The following is a 23,209-nucleotide window of genomic DNA, read 5'->3' as shown; positions in this document are numbered from 1 at the left end:
TTCAGGAGTTATTACTATTGCAAATGGAAAATCATTTTCATGATTTTAGAAACTTGCTGCCATTTTTGTTACAAACTTGATAAAACACAGTCCCTAATACTACAAGAAGGAGAGAGGGAGAGAAAGTTACTAAAAAGAATGCATTGTTTAATAACACATTCTGTCAAAAACACCCCAAAATAGAATGCTGCCTTGAGCCTTGTTCTGGGAGCTTATCTTCACAGCAATGCTTAAAGAATAATAAAAGACAGGACATTTCCGGACTGCAGGACTTCCTGAAAGTATTGAACGTTTTATTCTTTATTCTAATACAGCGGCATCAGCATCTTCGACACTCTTTATTTTGTATACATTCAATACCTTTGTTCCTGATCTCGTTTGATGACCTTTACAAGCACAAGATAAAGAGCACGGTATCCGCTAATGGTGTAGGAGTACGAAGATGTGGTTTAAGATATTTAGTTCTCGTCAGCGAGGGGGGAAAAAAGACAGAAAAAAAAAACAATTCCTCACAATAAAAAGATGTGCTTCTTTTAAAATTGAATTTACTATAATTATTGGAAATATATATTTGATGAGAGAGAGAGAGAGAGAGAGAGAGAGAGAGAGAGAGAGGGTTTCTATAGTAATATACACACCTAGAACACACAGTTCCTGCAGACATTCTATATAGAACATTTTTGGCTTTATCAGGTTCTAGTAACAAAAAAACTAAAACAAAAAAACTCTGCTAGAGCTTAATATTCTAATATAGAGCAATGGATTCTACTGTGCAGTGAAAAGGGTGCTAGATTATTTTTCATTGAATTAAGGGATCCATAATTCATCATTTGTAACACCAATTTAGTTATTGGAAAAAAAAAGTGCCATGCAAAAAAAAAAAAAAATGTACTCATTAAAAGATTTAATTTATTTTTTAAAATTAAGTTTTCCAGACAGATTTATGTTATTTCAGAGCCAGTTTTAACAGTCAGATATGCTCAGATACTTTTTATGCTAATCCCCCCATTGCATCTTTCTCCTGGATGGGGGGGGGGGGGGTCGATCAAGCTAGATCAAGCTTGCTGTTTTAGTTTTGAGGTATGCAACATAGGGTTTAATTCAATTTCCAACGGGCTAGTTTGTTAGCTTTGAGGAGCTCTGGTGAGTAAAAAACACAAATACCACAAAACAAGAGGCAACTTGTGCTCTCAATGCAAACGGAGCACGACACACGGTGACAACTGCTGCTTTGGAACTACTCTGAAATGAGTGAAGGGGTTAGAGGTGCTACAAAAACAGTTTGTACAGCTCTTGTCTTTAAGGTTAAAAAAACAAACAAACATGGAAATGAAATTATTGTAACAGCAACCAATAAGAAAGGTGCATTTGTTTTTATGACTGCGACCCCACAGTGACGGCTGAATCATCATTCTTAACATATTTGGGTTTCAACAAATTATTGTTTAATCAACTGACTGAACTGTGAAGTCACCTAGCAAGGAGAGAGTGTGTGTGCGTGTATGAGGCTGGTGCTGTGAAGTCACCTAGCAAGAAGAGAGTGTGTGTGCGTGTATGAGGCTGGTGCTATGAACTGGGCAACAGAGAATATCCAAGTCTATTTAGCCACAGACAGTGCTGATCAAGACCAAGAGACAAAGCCATCAGTGTTGTTTTCTGTTAAAAATGTGTCTGCTTAGAAGCTTTTTGCATAATTTTTACTGTGTTTTTCTTTTCATATTTTCTTAATTGCAGTGCACTATAATGAAAAGTATAATTAAAGAAACTAACTCAAGTAGACAAATGTTTAAGATGCACAACAATGGAATGAATTGAATTTTAATAAAATAAATGGATTCTGTTTTCCCACTACAGTGTATGCAATAAATCTTAGGAAAAAAAAAAAAATAATGATAATTACATGGGAACCAGAGTGTGATGTTAAAACTCATTGTGAACGGCTCGCAGAAGGCGTGTCATGCTTGGGAGTACCGCATAGAATTTGATGCATGTGTGGACTGGCATGTCCTGATTTGGTTATGCAAATCAGATAGCCGGGAAACAGACTTATCTTTCAGAAGACACAGCTACCGTAATATGAATATTAGGTTGTGATCTACTATAGATATGAGGCGCATGCATGCCTGCCGAGATGAGGGAACCACATTGACGGAGGAGTAGGCTGTGTGTGTGTGTGTGTGTGTGTGTGTGTGTGTGTGTGTGTGGTTTTCCTATGGGAATACCCTGCTGTTGGTTTGCATTGCTGTTTGGAACTAAACTGCCACCTAGTGTCAACATTTAAGAATGTAATACAGTAAGTGGACCTCCTCGGAAACAGAGCAGCAACCAAGTGCAGACCATCGCCTTCAGATTTTTAAACAATAATAATACAAATACATGATATATTCTGCAGACTATAGATAAAACCCTCAAAATCCCTCATTAAAGCAGCAGTGTGAGGCAACTCATTATCCAGGAGGCAGTGCCCTCTGTCTGTACGCTGTAGAGTCCAGGCTGATCCAGGCAGTCCCCTCTGTACTGTATACTGTAGAGAGACAGGCAGTCTCCTATCGGGGCACCTCTGACTCAGGGGTACTCAGCACATGGTTTCTTTTATTCGCCGCATGCCCAGACTCTTCTGCGCTCTCAGCAGATCCGCTGCACTCCGTTTTTTCCTCTCTCTTGCGCTTCTTCACTAGGTTGCTCTCCTCCTCGCCGATCCTCCCCTCTGGAAGCCCCAGGGTCCTGAGACAGACGATAGCTGCGGTTTGCTCAGCCAGCTTCTTCGATTTATCCCTGAAAACACAAGATGAACGAGACACAGGAGTGACAATTCTGAAAGGACTTCAGGGATGGCAATAAGACTCCCTTTGTATAGCAGTTTGATCCGTTCCTGGTTTTACTATGAGTTCAATAAGGCACACCTGAGTTTGTTACCTATACACCGTGGCTAATGAAGCATGGAATAAAATCTGGAATGGGCAAAACTGCTATGCAATAGGAGTGTTGTCCCCACCCCAGGTTATAGGATACTATCTAGCCACCTTTTTCCCCCAATAAAAAATAAATAAATCAGTTTGAACTCACCAGGCTGTGGATCTGTATTTCTTGTTTGCAACTGTTACCGTGGAACGAAAAAATCTGTCCAGAGGTCTTTGTACCTGATAATAAAACAATAATATAAATCAAATGCTCCAGATTCTCTCGGTTTATTGAAAGGGTCTCGAGACAGAAATTGAAGCCAGCCGATCCTTTCTCAGGTCAAATCTACTCACAGTTTCATACACAGGCTGTGGGAGCTGCTCGCTTCGGTTCCACTCCAGTAAAAACATTTTGGGTGTGATTTGAGGAGGGTAGTCTCGTCTGAAAAACAAAACAAAACAGAAAACGACAAGTTAGCTTTGAGCTTTTTACACAGCAAGTGTGCCCCCTTCCTCCCTCCCTCCCGCCCCTCTGGTCTTGGGAGTGTGTCTAGTGAAGCTGCTTTAGGGCAACATGAATGTGAAAGCATAGCATAACTTAAACTCAAGTGCAGAAGTTGCTGAACAAAGTTTCTTGGACTTGCCTGTCAAAGCGGACTGTCATTGTGGTCACATCTGTATCCTCGAGCTGGTCGTCTGTGTGGTGCCTCCTGGCTTCGGCTGCTGACCGAGCCTCCAGCATGGCGGTGGTTTCCTTGTAGTACTCTACTGAATCAAAGGCCTCGCTGGGGACAACGGAAGAAAGATCAATGGCACTCGCTCGTCTTTTAGCATTATATTGATTTCAATATATTTATACAGGGTTGCCCAAACAAGGTTGGATGGGTGATGGAAACGGCATCAAGCATCTCACTCCATGGTGAGGTTAATGCAGAGAAAGAGTTAGTCTTCAGTTTTGTACTCCAGCTATAATATTTCCAGTCCACATACAGCTATTCTCAAGTAGATGTATTGGATTATACATATATATTCATCTTATTTTTGTTATGAGCTTTGTATGCAATTAATTTCAGAGTAAACAAAAACACACACACGTGTAGTCTGCAGATTCGCCACTAGGTGGCAGCCTTATTCTTTCCTTTAAATAGTCAGCAAAAGCAGCTTCACAGCCCCAAATAACTTAAACATCATGAAGCAAGTCTTTCTGTGCAGGATTTAACGCAACCATAAATTGAAGGTATAGCAGTCACACTTCCCTCCTTTATAACTCAATTGGTAGTGGGTCCATGAGCAAGTTTTATTCCACACTGGCTATCGGCTTCTGGCGATTGCTGTTCTTGTGTTTCAAGCCCAGACCTGCTGAAAAGCTGTTAAACTGACAAAGTGTGTTTATCAGCTGTCAGCCGAGTTCTTCAAATATAGCATTCAGCAGGGCATCCTTGTAAATGCAGGTTTATAGGAATTAATACCCCCTTACCAGATTTCTCTGTGGGACTGTGCAGAGTGCAGCTTCTTGCCCTGTGGTGATTCCAGCTTCTCCCTTAGCATCTGGCAGAGGCAGTACTTGGTGTTGAAGGTGTGGTTATCGTAGCGGATAGCCTGCAATCACACAAGACGCCACACTTCTTTCATTGTACCATTGCTCTGGCAACATGCAGAGGAACAACACTGCGAGAGACTCACGTATCGGATGTATTCTCCGATGACCTGCTCCAGAGGCAGGGGGCCGTCTCTCCTGAAGATGGAGGGGTTCCACATGGCCGCTCTCGCCAGCATCACCGCAGACGCGCCGGTAGCTGCTCGGAAGGCTTCGATATCCGAATGCACTTTAATGCAGTCTTGAGATCCCCCGCTGAGAACAGAATGCAGCACCCATCAGTGCTCTCTGCTTAACAAAGCTTCACAATACACACACACACATTGTAACACACACAGAGTAACAGGATGCTGTGACTGAGCCTTGCCTTTAAAGTTGTGATTGCCAACCTTTCCCAAGACTGTCTAGCACCACCTTAACTTTTAGTGAAATTATTTATTTTTACATATTTATGCTATAAATATATATGTTAATAAAAACTGTATCTGTAAAACTGCAACAAAAAAATCTCTATTTGGTTGTTTCTATGAAGCACAGAGTGTTTTTATTGATTAAGACTGAGGGGAACGAAATCGATCCCGGTGTCCTATTTAAACAGACTGCCCTCTGCGATAGCTCCATTAAATGGTGTTAACTTTGTGAAGGCAGATCCTCACTTCTGTCTTGAAAGGCAAGAGTAGCAATAACATACAACGCTTCTGACACCTCGTGCATTGATTTACGGGCTACGATGCGCTGGGAATCCAAATGCAACTGCAGATGAACCCGTTTCACTGCATGGCTTTCTTTTCTGATCAGTGTATAGAAGCGACCTTCCAAACCAGGAAGGGCATGGGGTATAGCCATTATCAAAGTGCGGGTGCAGTATTACATATTCAACTTACTTTGCTATAACAGGAATAGAAACTGCCTCAGCGACCGCTTTGATGACATCACAGTGGACAGGATGCTGGGGTCTCTCCTCCTTTTGCCTGAATGGAAATAAGCAACATCAGTACTTAGAACACATGGTACCAGAATACGAGATCAATTCAGCAACGAGCACCCCCGTCTGCAACGGTCCATGTTGTGAGGAGAATGCTGTGTATCGAGTCAGCAACGTGCACCACCCTCTGCAATGGTCCACATTGTGAGGAGAAAGCTGTGTTTAGATAAAGTACACTAATAAAGCATGCAGCCTCTTTCAGCTCACCTTCCATGAACTGCAATCGCTGCCACTCCAGTCCGTTCAATCCGCTGGACAAGTCTTATAGTATCTTCAAGCTGAAAGATAATAAATACATAAATGAATAAATAAAGTAATATATGATGTAATATAATATGATGTTCAAAATAGGATAGATCTGAATGCAATATTTCAATATTTTGGTGTTGCTAACTGCACTTATGGCTTTGAATTCTTCTTATTTACTAAGATATTACAATTATTTCAAGCATAACGAGTCGGTATTCTTGGTAAGTAATTCTGACGCTAGATCTTCATGTGTGTTTCTTCATAGTGTAACTGTGAAGTTCATTAACCCTTGAAATTAGCACTGAGATTCAGCGGACTGCAGGAAATGCCCCCACTCGTCAATGCTTTGAAATATTGATTACTGTACCTCTGTTAGGCCTACAGTTAACACCCTAACTGGATTTAGGAGCAGTCTGTTTGAAATGATGACATGCTTGTACTGTGGAGAGGTGTTCGATCATCACCACCTGTCTGAAGTTTGGATTGATTATCAGCTGGAGCTCGCTGGACGGAGTGGACGGCCATCTCATACCGAGTTCCTGTTGTTGAACCCGGCCGGTAGCCGTGTCCCACAGAGGTCACTAATTGACCGCTTGCATTCAATCACTGCACTGAGAGTCACCTGCGGGGTCGCTGCGCCTCAATCATTTCCCTGGGTTTGAATTGAGGTTACATACATCTGAAATTCAGCACAGCAGCCCTTTGTTAATGCAGAACCGCCACATGCAGGCACCTTATGGGAGCAGATCTTTGTGTCGGTTGCTTTTATTTAAATAACATGAATCTTGAGGCAGACAAAATGTCAACCAAAGCAATATGTAATTCGTAGAAGTTGGTTAATCTGTTACGCTCTGGGGTTTTATTCAGAAAGCAAAAGATGATTGCAGTCTCCAACGTTTGGTGGCTCGCTAATGCTTTATGAATGTGAGCCAGGACTTGAAGAGAGGCATTGTGGTGCCAACTCCCTGGGACTGTAGATGATTTAATAAAATGCACTTCCGTGGGCTCAGATGCTATTCATGAGTTAGCTACAGCTCAGGAGTTACCCAAGCAAACTTTAATATAAAAACACTCACAACGTACGGGTAGATTTTCAGAATCCGAGAGTACTGGCACAGGCTGGCATTACACACAGGCCATTTGACAAAGCAAAGGCTGAATACATTCTTTTTTTTTTTTTTTTTCTTCAAATAAGGTCATTTTTCTACGTTAACTAACTGCCATTCCCTGGAGAGCCATCACCTTGAAAGACTGAGACTGAGAATGATATCTGAAATGCACTTACCGAAGGCAGGATTCGAATTTTACAGGTCACTGGCTTTGAAACTCCTTTGACAAGGGTTCTCAGAATCTAAGAGGGGGACAAAAAAGCAATAATGTGCTTAAGAAGAAAAGAGATTGCTTCAATCAAAGACAAATATCACTGGGGAGGCAGTCTGAGTGATGCCAGGATCTCAACCAAACAGCCTTGCAAACACTGCATTTGAAAAGAAAATTATATTTATTGCCCCTTGTTTAAAGAAACAGACAGAGTGTACAGTACAGAAACAGAAAGACCCAGCCTTGGATAAACGTTATATAACAAGCAAGTGTGTAATTTACTATGAATGACTTTATTTAATGCTACAGGAAATAACATTTTAATCCAAGACTCACTCCATCTGAACCCCTGTCCATACTGTTAACCATATCTCTTATTAATGTAGCTGAGGACTGAAAAATCATTTTTGCTTCATGTGCCAGAGCAATCGTGCACCGCAGCCTGTACAAAATGATTAAATTGGCACAATCTTTGACAGACCTGCAGTTTAGAAAAAAGAAAACACTGTCGGGGGCTTTGCTGATGGGGGTCCACATGTACCACACATGAAAATGACTTTTTACAGACCGATGGTTGTAAAGGGAAAACAATCTGAATCCTACTGAGCCTGTTTAAAACCTTTCATTGTACAACAGGCGATTAACCCAGAAGAGCCCGTCTGCACACAATCACTGTGCGGTCACGGGTGAATGCACACCCTCCAGTGCTGTGACCGTTATCAAATCAAAGCAGGGCAACTGTGGTCAAGATCAACAGAAAACTACAGTAGAGTCAGTACAAGAGAAGAGTATGCATTAAAGAACTGAATGGCAAAGGTGCTGCTGTTTTGTGTTTGAGATGGCAAAAAAATGACTTCTGGGTCATGTATGGAAAGACTGTTCAAGAAATGCATGCTTACCAACCATCCAGCACACAAAGTAACTCAATAGACAATGTAACCATTGAGCATGGGAAAAAGCATACAGATAATAAACCAACTGTCCATTCTGTATGACTAAAAGGATGATATGGAAACTAACACTGTTTACAGTGCCAGAAACACCGCAGTGGAGCACAATAGTAACATGCTGAAAGGTCACAGCTGAAAGCATTCAGGTGCTTCAACTAATGAGGCACATCATTAAAGCTTCTTCGCATGCTTCAGTGTGTAGTGAGAACCAGCACTATCCATGCTTCAGCCCACGTATCCATTAGAGATCTGCTGTTTCTCCCCCCTCAACACCCACACACTCATCTTCCTGTGAACCTTCTGAGAAGGCTCTGCTTGGAGATCATTATTATTAATTAGCAACTTACAGAGACTAGGGGGTGAACTATGCATCAACAACTGCTGCTGCAGAGTCACTTACAATAGGACCTCGGTTTTACGTCTCATTCTTTGATCTTTATTTAAAGCAGTACATTAGCTCCTGTCGTGCTGATTAAACCGACGGGCTGGGGTAAAAAAAAAAAAAAAATCAACCAAAACCAAGTGTAAAATTACAAAAAATGAAGATTCGATAAGGGAAGGGTGGAAAAAAAGAGAACAGTTCCAGTAGATAAACCCAATCGGACTGAAGGGCTGAGGTTGTCAGAATTGTTATTGCTGTATGCAACGGGTAGTGTTGTGTGCTGCACTGCCGTTACAGATTCTGTCCCCTCAGTGAGATGGGATGAGGTTAAAAACTCTAAAACCACGAATGCAGACAAGCCTGGCTCTTTTGCACAGCAGTTAAGACTCTCTTGAGGTGTTACTGGCCGCTGGTTCACGCCCAGCCTCTGACCTGGCCCATGTACAAGCCGTTCACCAGTGCTGGCTCTGGGATGCCAAGCTGACCAAACAGACTTCAAAGCCCGTTGTGGAACAGCATTCAGAGGAGTTCTTCACTGACCAGCGCTGGGACACGTTCCACGGGAGAACACTACAGTCAATAGAGTAATGACAAAATCAGCATGCTTTAGTGTCTACTGGAGGACCTGTCAATATTTACAAACGGGGAAATCAAAACACATTTCACTCACCTGTAGGCCCTTATCAATAAATCAAAATGTATTGGAGATCTTGCTAATTGTTTCAGTTGGCATAATCAGCTTATTTAACTGTACTGAATTCTGTGCCTATTTAACAAATGCAAATCAAAGGGATACACTAATGGAAAAAGGAAACAAAGTACCCTCTCAGCACAGCAACATGTGAATTCAAGAAGAACATGCTTGTCAAAGAATGACAGATCAAGGTTATCCCATGTGTTCATACAGTCCTGCAGATAATAAGTCTGCATATCAAATTGTTTCTGAGATATAAGGTGCTGAAATAGGTGGCTTTATCACATAATTAATGTCTATGGGTAATGTTTTTTTTATTTTTTTATATTGACTCATAGATGATGTGGTTATCAAATTGAAAGCCAATACGTCAACGCAGAAAGCAACAGAACTCCAAAAACAATACACAATAAAAAGAATAACTGAATGGGATTTCAGATACTCCAACACTGTATGAGGGTTAAGAAAAAAAGAAGAATGTTTAAAACTGCTTGCATGCATGCTCATAACGACTGAACAATGTTTAAAACTGCTTGCATGCAATGCATACAGTATAAAGAGGAACAATGTAAAAACACCATAGTGTTACATTTAAAGTTGTATGTGTCTTGCAGCTCTTGGCCATATGCACATTTTGGCATGCAGTTCGTAGGGTCTTGATGTTTGGCCACCCCTGTTCTAGTTTGCAATTGATCGGTGTGGTTTGGGGTTTTCAACTTTCAATCTGTTAGCCCCGCCTACTCTGCATTGTCAGTGATAGTAGCTCTTCAGCCCTGGCACTTAGGATACTGCAGGCAAACTCAAAAGGCAGTGCAAAGCCAGGTAGATTTCGAAATGATAACTCAATTTTAAAGCCACACGGTTACAGGTCAGTGAGCGCACCTCAATCCTGAACTGAACACCCCCTGCCTGCCTTCAGTCCTGGGCTCCGCTCTCAGACCAGCTTTTAGACCAAAGGCTACAGGCCTCAGCCATCTTTACTTGCAGCTTGTGTCAGGATTATTATATATATATCATCATGTAAGAATAAATCATGAATTTGAATGTAAACAATAACAAGTAGTTGTCATGCCGTCAAAAACCTATAAATACCTCCAATGTTTGGATTCAAACACAGGCTCCCTTGAGAAAGATATGTACAACATATCGAAACGTTGGGCAGCTGGCTCTTTGAGCTAAATATATATATATATATATATATATATATATATATATATATATATATATATATATATATATATATATATATATATATGTTTAAAACTCTGCTTCGATTAAAAAAAAATATATATTTTTTAATCAAAGCAGAAGGTAGACAGAACATGCCACCATGAGTCAATGTTTTGTTTATAAATCCACAAAAACAAGGCGGCTCAGTTCTATTTACAAAGCCATTTGGTGCAAATCATACCTCTCCAATATCTGTCAACTAGATTGCAAGGATGCCATAGTCCAAAGAGGACCCTTTATGGGAGGCTTCAGGCAGCTCTAGTGTAATATCCCCATGGCAGACCACCTGCTTATAAAGACCTCTTTCAACGGTCCGATCACGAGTTGTCGGGGAAAGCAGGTAACTGAACCTGGCAGGGACCACATGAACTCAGGGGTTTGTCTGCAACACCAACAGCAGAGTAAGCTGACAGAGGAGCCCAGGACTGGAGTGAGGAACCCAAACTTCCAGTCTATTCTGCCAAGAGGCAGCTAAAGAGAGTGCAGAGGAAGTCATTTACAGCCCGTTGTTAAAGAAATACGATTAAGACAAAAACTACCAAACTGACTCACAAAGCAAAGATGATCTAATCTTTTACTAATTAAAAAGGTAATCTTATTTCTTCAGGTGGAAATAATCATTATCCAGCTGGGGCTGTTCAGCGTGAGGGCCTTGTTTTGCACAGTTAAGTGTGAGGTTTTAATGCATATAATATACAGGGGTGAGAACTGAGGCAACAAAACAGGAAAAAACACAGTAAAGTGAAGCCAGAGTTTCCAGATCACGATTCACAAAGTTCAAAGACGCAAACGACAAAAACATGACAAAAGCAGGCATCATTTCCCCAAATTCACAATTAATTTTGTTTGTGTTTTTATAGAGCAGTGATTTCTGGGAAATAGGGCAAATTAGTTCTGTTTGTCTTACGGGAAAGTCATTACCTCGTGCAGTGTGTGATTCACACAAGCAAGTTTGAAAATAACCGCATGTTCCTTCAACCATCTGTGCTCAATCAATCCAACCCTGAGTGCTGTACGTTTCTCCTCTACCAGGAAAAACAAAATGATTGGTGTACAAGAGATATTTACACAAGCAGTAAGTCACTCACACGTTTACACACAAGGTTGGAGAAGAGATGCAATTGTATTAATTACAGAATACACAGATATCTACTTTCTTTAATTATTATTATTTATTTTTGGTTTACTGTATTGGTTTACTGATCCTTTTAGCAAAGGGTGAGGGTTTGCAATTGTGATCCTAACCCATATGTATTTCCAAAGAGCCAACAGTGAGAAGTAGAACACAAACACAGCCTTGCAGATTTAAGCCATTATTTTTCAGCAGCAGCAGAAATGTAACCGTTTTGGCTTCTAGGAAGGTTCCAAGGGGTAAGGGAGCTTGTGTCCCTGCATGTCAAAGCACTGTACCTTAGGGGAATGCAAACAAACATCCACTTTGAAAGACTCCTGAGAGACGCCCTGTGCTTCAGATCTGTACTGATGGAAATTAGAACACAGAGTAGGTTCATCACTTGGGTTCCCTATGGTGCTGTGAATAAAAAAGCTGAACCGCATTTATTAGTGCTCATGGCTGCAGGCTCCCAGCAATCCCCTGATCTCAAGTGCTTTCCCCAGGGGTGCCAGCTACGTGCACCCCCACCTTATCTCCTCTCACTTAACAGACTCTATCACTTACAGAGCACAAATACAACTCCATAAGGACAAATCAAGCACAGTTAGGGGGAACATGCAAGTGACCTCCGTTGCACATCTTGAAGTGAGCAATGACTGAACGGCCAGGTTTGGTGTTAGCTGTGTTTTTGTAGCCGTTCTGCAGTTTAAAAGGCAGGGCCACCTGGTTCAAACACCTGATAACGCATCTCTGAGATTTAAACAGAACCCTTTCAGTCACAAACAGCAGATTTCCATTTGAAGGTTCCAGCATCCTTTTTTTTCTCTTTTTGTGTGCGCAAAACACTTTAAAAAAATGAAAAGGACAATTAAAAGGGACGCATGGTATACAGAAATCACTGAGCTGTTTCATTGGTATTGAAAGTACCAGGGCGGTCCAGTGAATTGTGGGTTAGAAAATGCATGGGGTGCTTCGGGTAATGGTGTTGAGATAAAAACAAAAATAATAACAACAATAATAAAATAAAAATAATAAACAAAGTGATTTTTATGTAAAACACATAACATTTAAGAATCCTTATGAATAAAATTGGACTAACTTATTTTTTTCAAAGCAAAGTCTGCTCTCATCTTAATGGGACAAATGTAAATACAACTCTAATGCTACAAATAACCATGAAGACTTTGATACCCCCTCCTGGCTACATTACGCACTGCAGCAGCTTGCTAGGCAGGCTGCAGATAGCGACGTGCAACTTGCATAGACCAGTCGTGTGATCTCTAGCTGGGTCCAGAACATTTCCAACTTCACAGCTGCCAAAACCTGCCTCGCTTCAGGAGGCCGCTTTCACGGGACGCACGCTTCTCAAAAAAGAACAAAAAACAGCGGCCCAACATTCTAGAAAAAGAATGGAAATTTTGATTCGACAGTAACGCATTGAAATAAGTCTTTTGCCGTTCAGGTTCTGTAATTGCTTTATAAAAACAAAAGGCAGATTTTAAATAAAACTGTAGGAAGGCACCTGAAATACTGAACAGAACAGCAGCGCAGGTACTTACCCTCTCAATCCTGTCGGGGTCTGATAACAGTGCCGCTCCCATGCCACCCTACAGGAAACACAAGAACCCTTTAAATGGCATGAATCTGGTGCAGTATCAATTTCACTCCAATTAATCACAAATGCTGGACAGTGGCTTAACATTTAATAAGGGTTCTATGACAAAAGTGTCCAATTACAGAGATTGCTCTGAAATTAAATCAGCCGGGCACAGCTGGAGCCGCACGGATGTTTCTGTCATGTGTCTGCGCAGGAAACTAATGTTGGCTTCGGAATACTTCTTCATTGCAAAACGCAGATCTTACTGTTTCAAAAAAAACATTTCAAGTCTTGTTTTAATTTAACGGTGTGCAACAAAATAAATAAATACACCAGAAGAACAAGAAGTCCTGGAGTACAGCTTATCCATAACAATTGAATAGCAAGAGCATTGACAGCGCCTTCATGATTGAATTCAGGATTAAAAGGACAGATTAAATAAAAAAAATGTGGGATTAAAGTTATTCCCTAATTATATGGTAAACTAAGGGACTCTGAATGTTACCATGAGTTTGTGCCTGGGCATGTCTGGATGTTTGATTGAATAGCGCTACGGGAATGCTGAATACCTATCCATGTAAAGCTCTACTGAATCCCGCATTCATAATCTAGCCTTTCACTTTCTCTGCCTCATTTCGCACAGCCAGACTGACAGACAGTTACTGCACAACACACAACTGTTGATCTACTATCTACAGTAAATAAGACTTGCTCCTGTTTACAATTTAAAGAAGAAAAAGCCTAATTTGATGACTAATGCATACAAATATCCACTTACTGCTCTCCAGCACCAGATGGAGGGGTTATCGGCTGGAAAACGCTGACAATCAGACAATGACTGGATGTGTGTTTATAGAGTCACCCTTATCAAGTGCAAATATGCTTCATGGTCTGGTACTTCTCCCATGTTTCATAGTTATCTAAATAAATATTTATACAAATAATAAGAGATACACTGTTTCACATGAAAACCGTGTGAGCAAAATCCTCAGCTTTTTAAATCCAAAAACCACTTGACAGCAGCATAGTGCCGACACACACACACACGTACGTTTTTAATAAAGAATCAGCTATATTCTGCTACGACATATTGTATAAGCCAGTGGAAAGAGTTTTATTTCACTGCCATCCCTAGGTAGGGAATGTCAGTCTGGAGTGAGAGAGTGAGAAAATTCACGGACAACAATAAGCGTCCAGAGAAGTACAGGACTGTAGGTTGCGATTTGTGAGTTTTCATTGTAAAGTGCTCTGCATGAAGAGCGCTATATAACAGCAATTGTATTGTAGTGATTAACTCAGCTACATTACCTTGATTTAGTCTAATTAACCCTTTCCCGGTACTTGACCAGCAGCCGGTGTAGTGTTCAATACCCTGAGTGATAGTAACTGCAGTCTGTCTGGAGAGTGTCTGGGGAGTCCCACAAACAGTGCTTTACAGTACTTAATATAGGAGGACACAAAAGAAAGAATGTGTCAGCTGTGGACAAAAGAAGAACTGAAATAGCTGTCAAAGGACAGGACCTGGAGTGGTCAGCAGGATTGACTGGGGCACAGGGCAGGTTCACAAAAACATTTACGTGAATCAAATCAAAAAGAAAGAAAGAAAGAACGAACAAACAGACTGGGGTCAACCTGCACAGCAATCTTCCAGTTTTTGACTAGTGTCTGCATTTGGAAGCCTGGGGCTTAAACTCCCTGTATATACGTACGTCATGAAATCCAGTTTTAAAAGCGCAGAAAACTACAGCAGAACTCCAAATTCGTTTTCAAATGTGTCGGTTTGTTCTGTAATCTTTATTACTGCAGCATCTTCCCAGCATGAAGAAGACTTGTGGAACAAGCAGCAGAGCAGAGCCTGCCTTTGACTGTCATAGATTAACCCTGCAACAGGTATCCGCAGGCTTTATCTGCAATGCATCCTAATAGCTGCCCGTCCTTCCTTTAGTCACTCCCACCCCCCTCCTTTGTATATTTGAAATGAACTTGAGATGCTTGTCAAACCATCGTGGAGGCATGCTAAAGCGGAGTGCCCAGCAAAAGCAATATGAAGTCATATGAATTCCTTTGCATTTCATACAGTTTGGAATACTTCCACTTACACTGGCAGCCTGTACTTTGCCTGGCTTCCTCTATGAATTTAATTGGCTTTATTACACTTTGCAATGCTTTAATGTTATGTACTGCTGCAAACGGGATTAATATAACATGGTAGTAGTGATAACAATAATAGATTTTTTTTTTGGTGCAGTCTGGCATACCTAAAGTGCAGATGAGCTTACCTTGGTTGAATATTCTTTAGGGCAACCCATGTTGACATCAATTGCAGCTACATCATTCTCACTTGAAAGAAAAGATCAGAAGGGATTTTTTATTTTGATGCTTTACTGTGAATGCACACTTTGTATTAAGCTTTAGGTTTTTAAAACTTTTTTTTTGTAAAAAATACATCGTCATTATATTTTTAATGTATTATTATTATTATTATTATTATTATTATTATTATTATTATTATTATTATTATTTATTTCTTAGCAGACGCCCTTATCCAGGGCGACTTACAATTGTTACAAGATATCACATTATTTTTACATACAATTACCCATTTATACAGTTGGGTTTTTACTGGAGCAATCTAGGTAAAGTACCTTGCTCAAGGGTACAGCAGCAGTGTCCCCCACAAGGGATTGAACCCACGACCCTCCGGTCAGAAGTCCAGAGCCCTAACCACTACTCCACACTGCTGCCCTAATAGCAATGCCTTTATGAAAGAAGGATGTAAAACTCACACTAGCTTTGCAACTGCTAAGGCTCTCTCTGGGTCAGCAGTGCCCTGCAAGAAACAGAACAGCAGAGACCTCGCTAGCAAAGAATTCAAATACAATATGCAGTGAATGCAACAATGCAACCGCCAATCCCACTGGCATTTGCAAACCTAATGTTTGTCTTGTGTTTTTAACTGTACCATCTGAACCTACAGGATCGCTTTTGCATCCATCTGAAAATCCCCAGCAAAACACATTTACAAGTACTCTTCTTAAAATCCCAGTTTTGAGAAATGAACAATCTGGGCAGCAGCAATCCCAGCTGTTGCATTCAGTTCCCATTTCAGTTGGATGTACAGCACTGTATGAGCTGCTCAGCACGCTGGCGCTGCTTGCAAGGGAGGCCATGCTCTACATAGATCTAAACAGGCCAAACAAGCTGCTCTTAAAAGGTTCAAAAGGAGTCAGTTGCCACGGTTTCTGACACCATGGCAACTGATATTCTGACACCAAGGTGATGCTGTTAAAAATAGCTTAAGGACCAAGAATGTCATCCATCCATCTATATATTTTATATATATATATATATATATATATATATATATATATATATATATATATATATACAGCTTTAGTCAAAAGTTTACATACCCCAATGGAAATGTACAATTTCTAGAAATTTCGTGAAAACAAAGAATTTTAGGAAAAATCTTTTGTAGCAAAAATGCTAATTCAAAAGTATTCATACCCTTTCAATATGACAATGCAGAACCTAATTCTAGAAAAGTCTAGAAATGTTCTATTGTAGGTGAACATTCTTGGAGCGTATAAAAGTGTTAGGCATTGGATGATTGCTGTCATTACCAATAAGTCAATATGGGAAAAACTAAAGAACTAACTGAAGACCTTAGGCAGAACATTATTTATTGTCATAAAGCTGGAGAAGGATACAAGAAGATTTCCAAGCATTTCAACTATTGTTTCTATTATCAAGAAGTACAAGGTACTGTCTCCCTCGGTCTGGAAGAAAGAAGGTTCTTTCACCAAGAACAGGTAGAAGAATTGCGAGGAAGGGGGACTGGGGTTTCCATTACAACTATAGGTCGAGTATTGCATGGTGAAGGTCTCAATGGTCTCAGGCCACTCTTAGGAAAACGTTGCAAGGTCAATCGCTTAAAGTTTGCAAAATGGCATTTGAATGATGGATATGAGTTCTGATCAAAGGTTTTGTGGAGTGATGAAACAATATCAAGCTATTTGGTCACACTGATAGTCGTTAAGAAAGTCTGGTGAGGCGTACAAAGAAAAGAACACCATACCTACTGTTAAGGTGGTGGTAATATCCTTCTATGGGCTGTTTTCCTCTAATGGAACAGGGAATTTAGTTCCAATACATGGTAAAATGGATTTCATAGCATACTAAAAGATATTGGCCAATCATCTGAAACCCTCCACTACAAAACTTGGTTTAAAGCGCAACTGGACGTTCCAACACAACAACGATCCAAAGCACACATCAAAATCTACTTCAGAATGGTTAAGAAGAAAAAAATCAAGGTTCTGGAATGGCCTAGTCAAAGTTCCGATGTAAATCCGATTGAGAATCTTTGGTATGAGTTGAAGAAGGCTGTGCACAAGAGAAGTCCTCGGAATGACCTGGAACAATTTTGCATTGAAGAATGGTCAAAAATCACTGACGAATCTGAAGAACCATGCTAAAAGCTCATTGAGAAATATCCTAATCATTTAAAAGGTTATTATTGCTAAAGGTGCCTCAACTAGCTATTAATTTAATTTTCCTTGTCAGGGTATGAATACTTTTGAATTAGCATTTATAAAGTTTTGCAAAAAAAAAAATGCTGAAAAAAATCATCTATTTTTTGTGCATCCACAAAAGCAATACTTTTGCTAAAAAAGATTTTTCCTAAAATTCTTTGTTTTCAAGAAATGTCTAGAAATTATACATTTCCATTGGGGTATGTAGACTAGCTATTTCTACCATGCTATCTAAAGGCAGAAGCCGAAACCTTGTAGCTATTATTAAAACAGTGTGCTTTCAGTTTATCAGTTACTTTTGTTCTTTATTAAATAGTTCTAGTGATTGCTGAGTATCCCGTTGGATCCTGAGTCCCCTTGGATATAGAGCTGTTGGCTGTTTTTTAATTCTCTGTACTCTCTCGCTCTCTCTCTCTATAGACAGCTAGATTTTTTATATCATAAAATATAACCCTGATCCCTCCTCATGGTATTTTTCCTAATGTCCAGTCCTTACCATCTGGAAGACCACGTGATCCTTTTCTCTTTCGCAGGTACGGAACATTACCCTCTCTTCAGGCGCTACGAAATCCACGGTCTCAAGCACCTCTGTACAAGGAGAATGACAGGGAAAGGACAAAGGCTCAGTCCTCATATTCCTGCACAGCTCAGAAAGGTAACTGGTACTGTATGAAACCAGCAAACCAGACCTCTTATTAATGCCCTCTATAAATAAGTTAATATATATTTATGTCCCATCAGTTGAGAACAATCTAAATGCTGTTACTTGGCAATAAAAGGAGTCTGCCTATGGCTTACATTGGTGAAGATACTGGATTTTTCAGCTAGACAAGCGGAGGTCTTTATTTTTTTGTAACGATAACGTACCGTTGACGACCCTCCTGCACTGCTGCATTTTGATATCAATTAGTTCCTACATGGAAATAAAACAAGAGAAAAAAAAAGTTTTTGGTGAACAAGACAATTTCACATTCCCTTCTAAAACAGAATTATAGGATTGTTTTCAAGCTTTTGTCATTTACTCAACTACAGCACTGCAAGCAGGCCCCTACAGAATGCATTACTGTATATCAGCTGAAATCACCATCATTTGAAATAAAATGTATCTGTTACTTACTCACAACAGCAACACTACACTGTACTGACAATAGGGCAATGATGCAACTGCAGTCCCTGTATAGTGTGACACCGATGTTACATAGCAAACTTTTCTACAGCCAATTGTACTGTTTCTGAGAACACCCTTCTGTAAGTCAGGAGAACGAGGTACAGCAAATTGAACAATTATCATTCTATATTTACATGTTGAAGCAATTTAATAGCAGGGAGCAGAGAGAGAACAACATTTACAGCACAGAGCTCTACCACAGCTTAAAGGGGAGCCGTGTTGATCTCAGAGCCTCCACAATGACTGCATTAAAAGAGCTCATAAGAAGAGAAGGCTGCTTACAGTACAGAGCTCCATCCCAGCTAGAGGGGAGCCGTGTTGATCTCAGAGCCTCCACAATGACTGCATTAATAGAGCTCATGAGAAGAGAAGGCCGCTTACAGTACAGAGCTCCATCCCAGCTAGAGGGGAGCCGTGTTGATCTCAGAGCCTCCACAATGACTGCATTAATAGAGCTCATGAGAAGAGAAGGCCGCTTACAGTACAGAGCTCCATCCCAGCTAGAGGGGAGCCGTGTTGATCTCAGAGCCTCCACAATGACTGCATTAATAGAGCTCATGAGAAGAGAAGGCCGCTTACAGTACAGAGCTCCATCCCAGCTTAAAGGGGAGCGGTGTTGATCTCAGAGCCTCCACAATGACTGCATTAAAAGAGCTCATGATAAGCTCTGCTGGAGTCACAGTCAAAGGGTTTTGAGCTATGAAAGAACAGCCTGTCTGTCAAAAGGACCGGCTCTTACCAGAGCTGTGGAGAGCACTTCAGTATAAACTACAAACAAGTCTGAATTACAGAGGCATTCTACAAAACAAATCCCGCAATATTACTTACTCCTTGAGTAGAGGAACAGAAATATAACTCCACTAATCCAGACACTTAAGTATTTTATCAGCACCGGGGGCTGGAACTGTTTTCTTATTTTTGAAGGCTCGGAGCTTGCTTATGTGGATGGTGCATTCGTTTCAGTGTAGCACATTGAGTCTGGGTTTGTGTGTATTTGTTAAGGAATCGCAGGTTCTGAAGTGCTCTCCTCAATAGGAGACCCTGCAGTGTAGTCTCAGTGCTTCCTCCTCACCTCACAGTACACGATGTCAGCTCCATAGTCCAGAGCCAGAAGCCTCATCGGTAGAGTGCCCACTCTCACCATCGGGGCCAGCGCCACCTTGCTGCGGAAGCACAGTCTGCTCACTGGCTGCTTGATCATCTCTTCTTTCATATTCTAAAGAAGGAAACACATTCTGAATGTTGTACCATTGTAGTGTGAGTACAAGGTATCAGAAAAATTGAACATGGGCCAGATTCTGAAAGCCAAGTACTGCTCCTCAAACCGACAAAAAATAGATAGTATACTGTAAGCACGCTAATTAATAAAAGTAGGTTACTACTATAACAGACGACTAATGTTGGGCTAGCTAATGTTACCCATGGTCTTCGCTGGTGCCCCATGTCTAATTACAGCTGGTGTTCTACATCAGGCTTGACAAAAGCAATTCCCTGATCAGCTCTGTAGTGATAGGCTTTACTGTGTGCACGCTCCTAAAACACTGAATAAAGACTTACCTCCTCTCTATCTGTAATTAAAATAAGCGTGACTGTGATTCTATTTATTGCTCATTTGGTTTGTGTATGTCAGTGATAAAGTGATCATATGGTTTCATATCCCAATGCATTCACCTGACCCGTCTACGTGCTAGAAGCGATTAGGACTACATGTACCAGAATGCACAGCGGTGGGTTGATTAAAAAAAATGAATTGGCCCAATAGTTAAAGATTTGAAATACTGTATACCCCGTGTAACAAGTAGAAGATACTACTCCTGGTTGTCACCAAGAGTGAACACGAATATAACCAATATCTTAAGTTTGAGTTGTGGTCGTTCAATTCAAATGAACTGCAGTTTAAACATGTCTACGATGTTTAATATATCACTGGACTGTATAGAACTAAACCCAGTAAGTAGTCTGTCATTTACAATACGATTACATTAAACCGCACAGAGAAATGGACACATAGTACTGCGGCCACTCGCGCTGAGAGAATACAGAAATTACACTCACATTTAACATTATTACGATATCAACAAAGCCTGTACAGCTGAATAATTTCTGAATCGTTTAATTGAAGGGTTCTCACCTCCCGTTACGAACTGTACTTTCACAAACTGAATTCCACAGCTACTAGTACAACCAACCAGCTGGAGAAACACGTGGGCTCGAAATGACGTTACTTCCTGGCGACACACGGAAATAACGTCATCACCCAGCGACAAGGTTGTCTGACAACAGTGAAAGATGCACGAGACAAGTTTCATTCACTAAAAACAAATCAAACTCGGACTTTGTTATGATAAAAACTTGAAAGGACCCTAAATAATCAATTTTCTACTTGACAGCCTTGCTGCTAGTGTTGCTGTCCTAAAATAGCTACTCGAGATGTTTCTTTTGAAGACCAGATGAGACGTGATTTAGGGACAGAAACACACAGTAAGTTTAACAGAACGTGATTTTAAAATGTATTAGTAGTCTCAGTAGTACGCACTTCAAGCTTTGTATTGCATCTAGTTAAAGCGTCCCAGCACGCATATGGAAATCTGTGTGATACCGATATTAATTCTGCTGTAAGTTAACTGTACATCTGTGCCCGGTTTTAAGATGATTTGTTTGGGTGCTAAAAAGTGTGTACTAAATTCGATGCCCGCTTTAAAACTACTGAGAAGCCACACAGCAAGCACAGCGGGCTGCAGGTTTTTTGCTACCAAACGAGGAGTGACCAGCGCTAGTGATGGCAAGCAGGAAACGGTTATAAGGATACCACGACAGATGCAGGCGCGCATTGACAACGTCAAACAGATTAAAGGCAAACGGCTGGAGAAAGTCAGCACCACCAAAGCCGGGAAACTGCTGATTGTCAGCAAGCATTCTAAACTGAACCAACCTGCGAGTTACACTCTGGGGAAATTCGATCGACCGCTCCTTGCTTCTGAAGGATGGAAGCACAACAAATCATTTGGGGACTTTTTCACCATCAACAGCACTCAGAAGGACCTCCCTTTCGTCACAGCAGCAGGAGGCAAGGAAGGAGAAGAGAAGGGGGTTGAAAAAGCTGTAACTTTTAAATCCTTGGGGCTCTGCCAGGAATTAACAGAAGCATTGCAGGCTATGGGTATTGTTTACCCGACCACAGTCCAGCTGCAGACCATACCCAAGCTGTTGAAAGGGAAGAATGTCCTGTGTGCTGCTGAAACCGGGAGCGGCAAAACATTGTGCTACTTGCTGCCCCTTATCCACAAGCTGAGCCTCAACCGCTACGAAAGGGAATCGAACAGCCGGGCACCCCAGAGTGTTGTGCTTGTGCCGTCCAGGGAGCTTGCCGACCAGGTCAAAGCCGTCGCCAAGTCTTTGGGCATGCCTTTAGGGCTGGCGGTGAGAAACGTTGGGGGGGGCAGGGGGATTGGCAACGTCAAGCTGGCGTTCTCCGGCGGTGCCCCCGACATTTTGATCGCCACCCCCGGCGCCTTGTGGAAAGCACTCCGGAGGAACTACGTTGATTTGAGCGACCTGAGCTGCTTTGTCATGGACGAGGCGGACACCTTGTTTGACGAAAGCTTTGCAGAACTGGTGGAAAGCATCCTGCTCCAAACACAGGTGGCATCAGACCCGTCGGAAACCGTTGGCCTGGGCAGGAAAGCCCAGCTGGTTGTGATCGGCGCCACCTTCCCTGGAGGCGTTGGAGAACTGCTAAAGCAAGTCACCGATTTGGGGAGCATCGTGACAGTGAAAAGTAAGAGGCTGCACCACCTCATGCCACACGTGAAGCAGGCCTTCCTGAAGGTGAGAGGAGCTGACAAGCTGGTGGAGCTGCTGCAGATCATACGAACGCCAGCAGCTGCAGACAGGGATGGTGCAGGTGTGCTTGTCTTCTGCAACAGTGCCTCCACGGTCAATTGGCTTGGGTACCTCCTGGACGACCACGGTGTGAAGCACGCACGGTTGCAAGGACAGATGCCCGCTGTAATGAGGGCAGGCATTTTTAATACTTTTCAGAAGGGCCTGGTCGACGTTTTAGTCTGCACAGACATCGCGTCCAGGGGGCTAGATACACAGAGGGTGAAGATGGTGATCAACTATGACTTTCCTCCTTCTCACACGGACTACCTCCACCGGGCTGGGCGGGTGGGCCGCATGGGAAGCAAGTCCCCGGGCAGCGTGGTTAGTTTCGTCACCCACCCCTGGGACGTGGAGCTGGTGCAGAAGATTGAAACTGCGGCTCGGAGGAGAGCCAGTCTCCCCGGCATGGAGTCTGCAATCCACCAGCCTTCTCCAAAAGCACATTTAACACAGTTCGATTCTGATGTTAAAACGGAATAAACTTTTTTCTAATCGTTTTTGTGTTTGTTTGTTTTGCAAGGTCATGTTTGTTAAACTTGCACTCACACTTTATTTAAAGACTGCTTTCTAAACTTTCTAATGTTAGAGATTGTTTTTGAT

The 23,209-nt window shown here is 41.5% G+C and overlaps 2 protein-coding genes across 4 annotated transcripts; one reads left to right on the top strand and one right to left on the bottom strand.

The window, feature by feature from the left end:
• Positions 1 to 2,330: 2,330 nt before the first annotated feature.
• dus2 (dihydrouridine synthase 2) lies at positions 2,331 to 20,980 on the bottom strand. 3 transcript variants are annotated; one of them, XM_058992854.1, is made up of 16 exons: positions 20,780 to 20,980; positions 19,797 to 19,940; positions 18,424 to 18,469; positions 18,053 to 18,144; positions 15,805 to 15,848; positions 15,298 to 15,358; positions 12,981 to 13,028; positions 7,017 to 7,082; positions 5,690 to 5,760; positions 5,382 to 5,468; positions 4,584 to 4,752; positions 4,378 to 4,499; positions 3,545 to 3,685; positions 3,255 to 3,342; positions 3,067 to 3,140; positions 2,331 to 2,775 (listed from the first exon to the last, which is right to left on the bottom strand). In XM_058992854.1, exons 1-16 carry the CDS (start codon positions 20,786 to 20,788, stop codon positions 2,547 to 2,549), a joined length of 1,491 nt encoding a protein of 496 aa, XP_058848837.1. In that variant the 5' UTR covers positions 20,789 to 20,980; the 3' UTR covers positions 2,331 to 2,546. The 3 variants fall into 3 exon arrangements, with proteins under 3 accessions (XP_058848837.1, XP_033897183.3, XP_058848838.1); XM_034041292.3 differs by having other exon boundaries at positions 20,856 to 20,980; XM_058992855.1 differs by lacking the exon at positions 20,780 to 20,980 and adding an exon at positions 20,282 to 20,390.
• Positions 20,981 to 23,106, top strand: LOC117424679 (probable ATP-dependent RNA helicase DDX28). Its single transcript, XM_034041291.3, has one exon. The coding sequence runs from the start codon at positions 21,374 to 21,376 to the stop codon at positions 23,087 to 23,089; it is 1,716 nt and encodes a 571-aa protein (XP_033897182.3). The 5' UTR covers positions 20,981 to 21,373; the 3' UTR covers positions 23,090 to 23,106.
• Positions 23,107 to 23,209: the final 103 nt, after the last annotated feature.

This window comes from Acipenser ruthenus, chromosome 19, assembly GCF_902713425.1.
Source record: "Acipenser ruthenus chromosome 19, fAciRut3.2 maternal haplotype, whole genome shotgun sequence".
NCBI lineage: Eukaryota > Metazoa > Chordata > Actinopteri > Acipenseriformes > Acipenseridae > Acipenser > Acipenser ruthenus.
This window is presented reverse-complemented; position numbering and strand designations above follow the sequence as displayed.

Coding starts and splice junctions, on each gene's coding strand:
- dus2 (XM_058992854.1), bottom strand. Junction 15,849..18,052: donor ATCACGTGGTCTTCCAGATG/GTAAGGACTGGA, acceptor TGTTTCTTGCAG/GGCACTGCTGACCCAGAGAG. Junction 2,776..3,066: donor AAATACAGATCCACAGCCTG/GTGAGTTCAAAC, acceptor TTGTGTTTTCAG/GGATAAATCGAAGAAGCTGG.
- LOC117424679 (XM_034041291.3), top strand. CDS start 21,374: ATGATTTGTTTGGGTGCTAAAAAGTGTGTACTAAATTCGATGCCCGCT.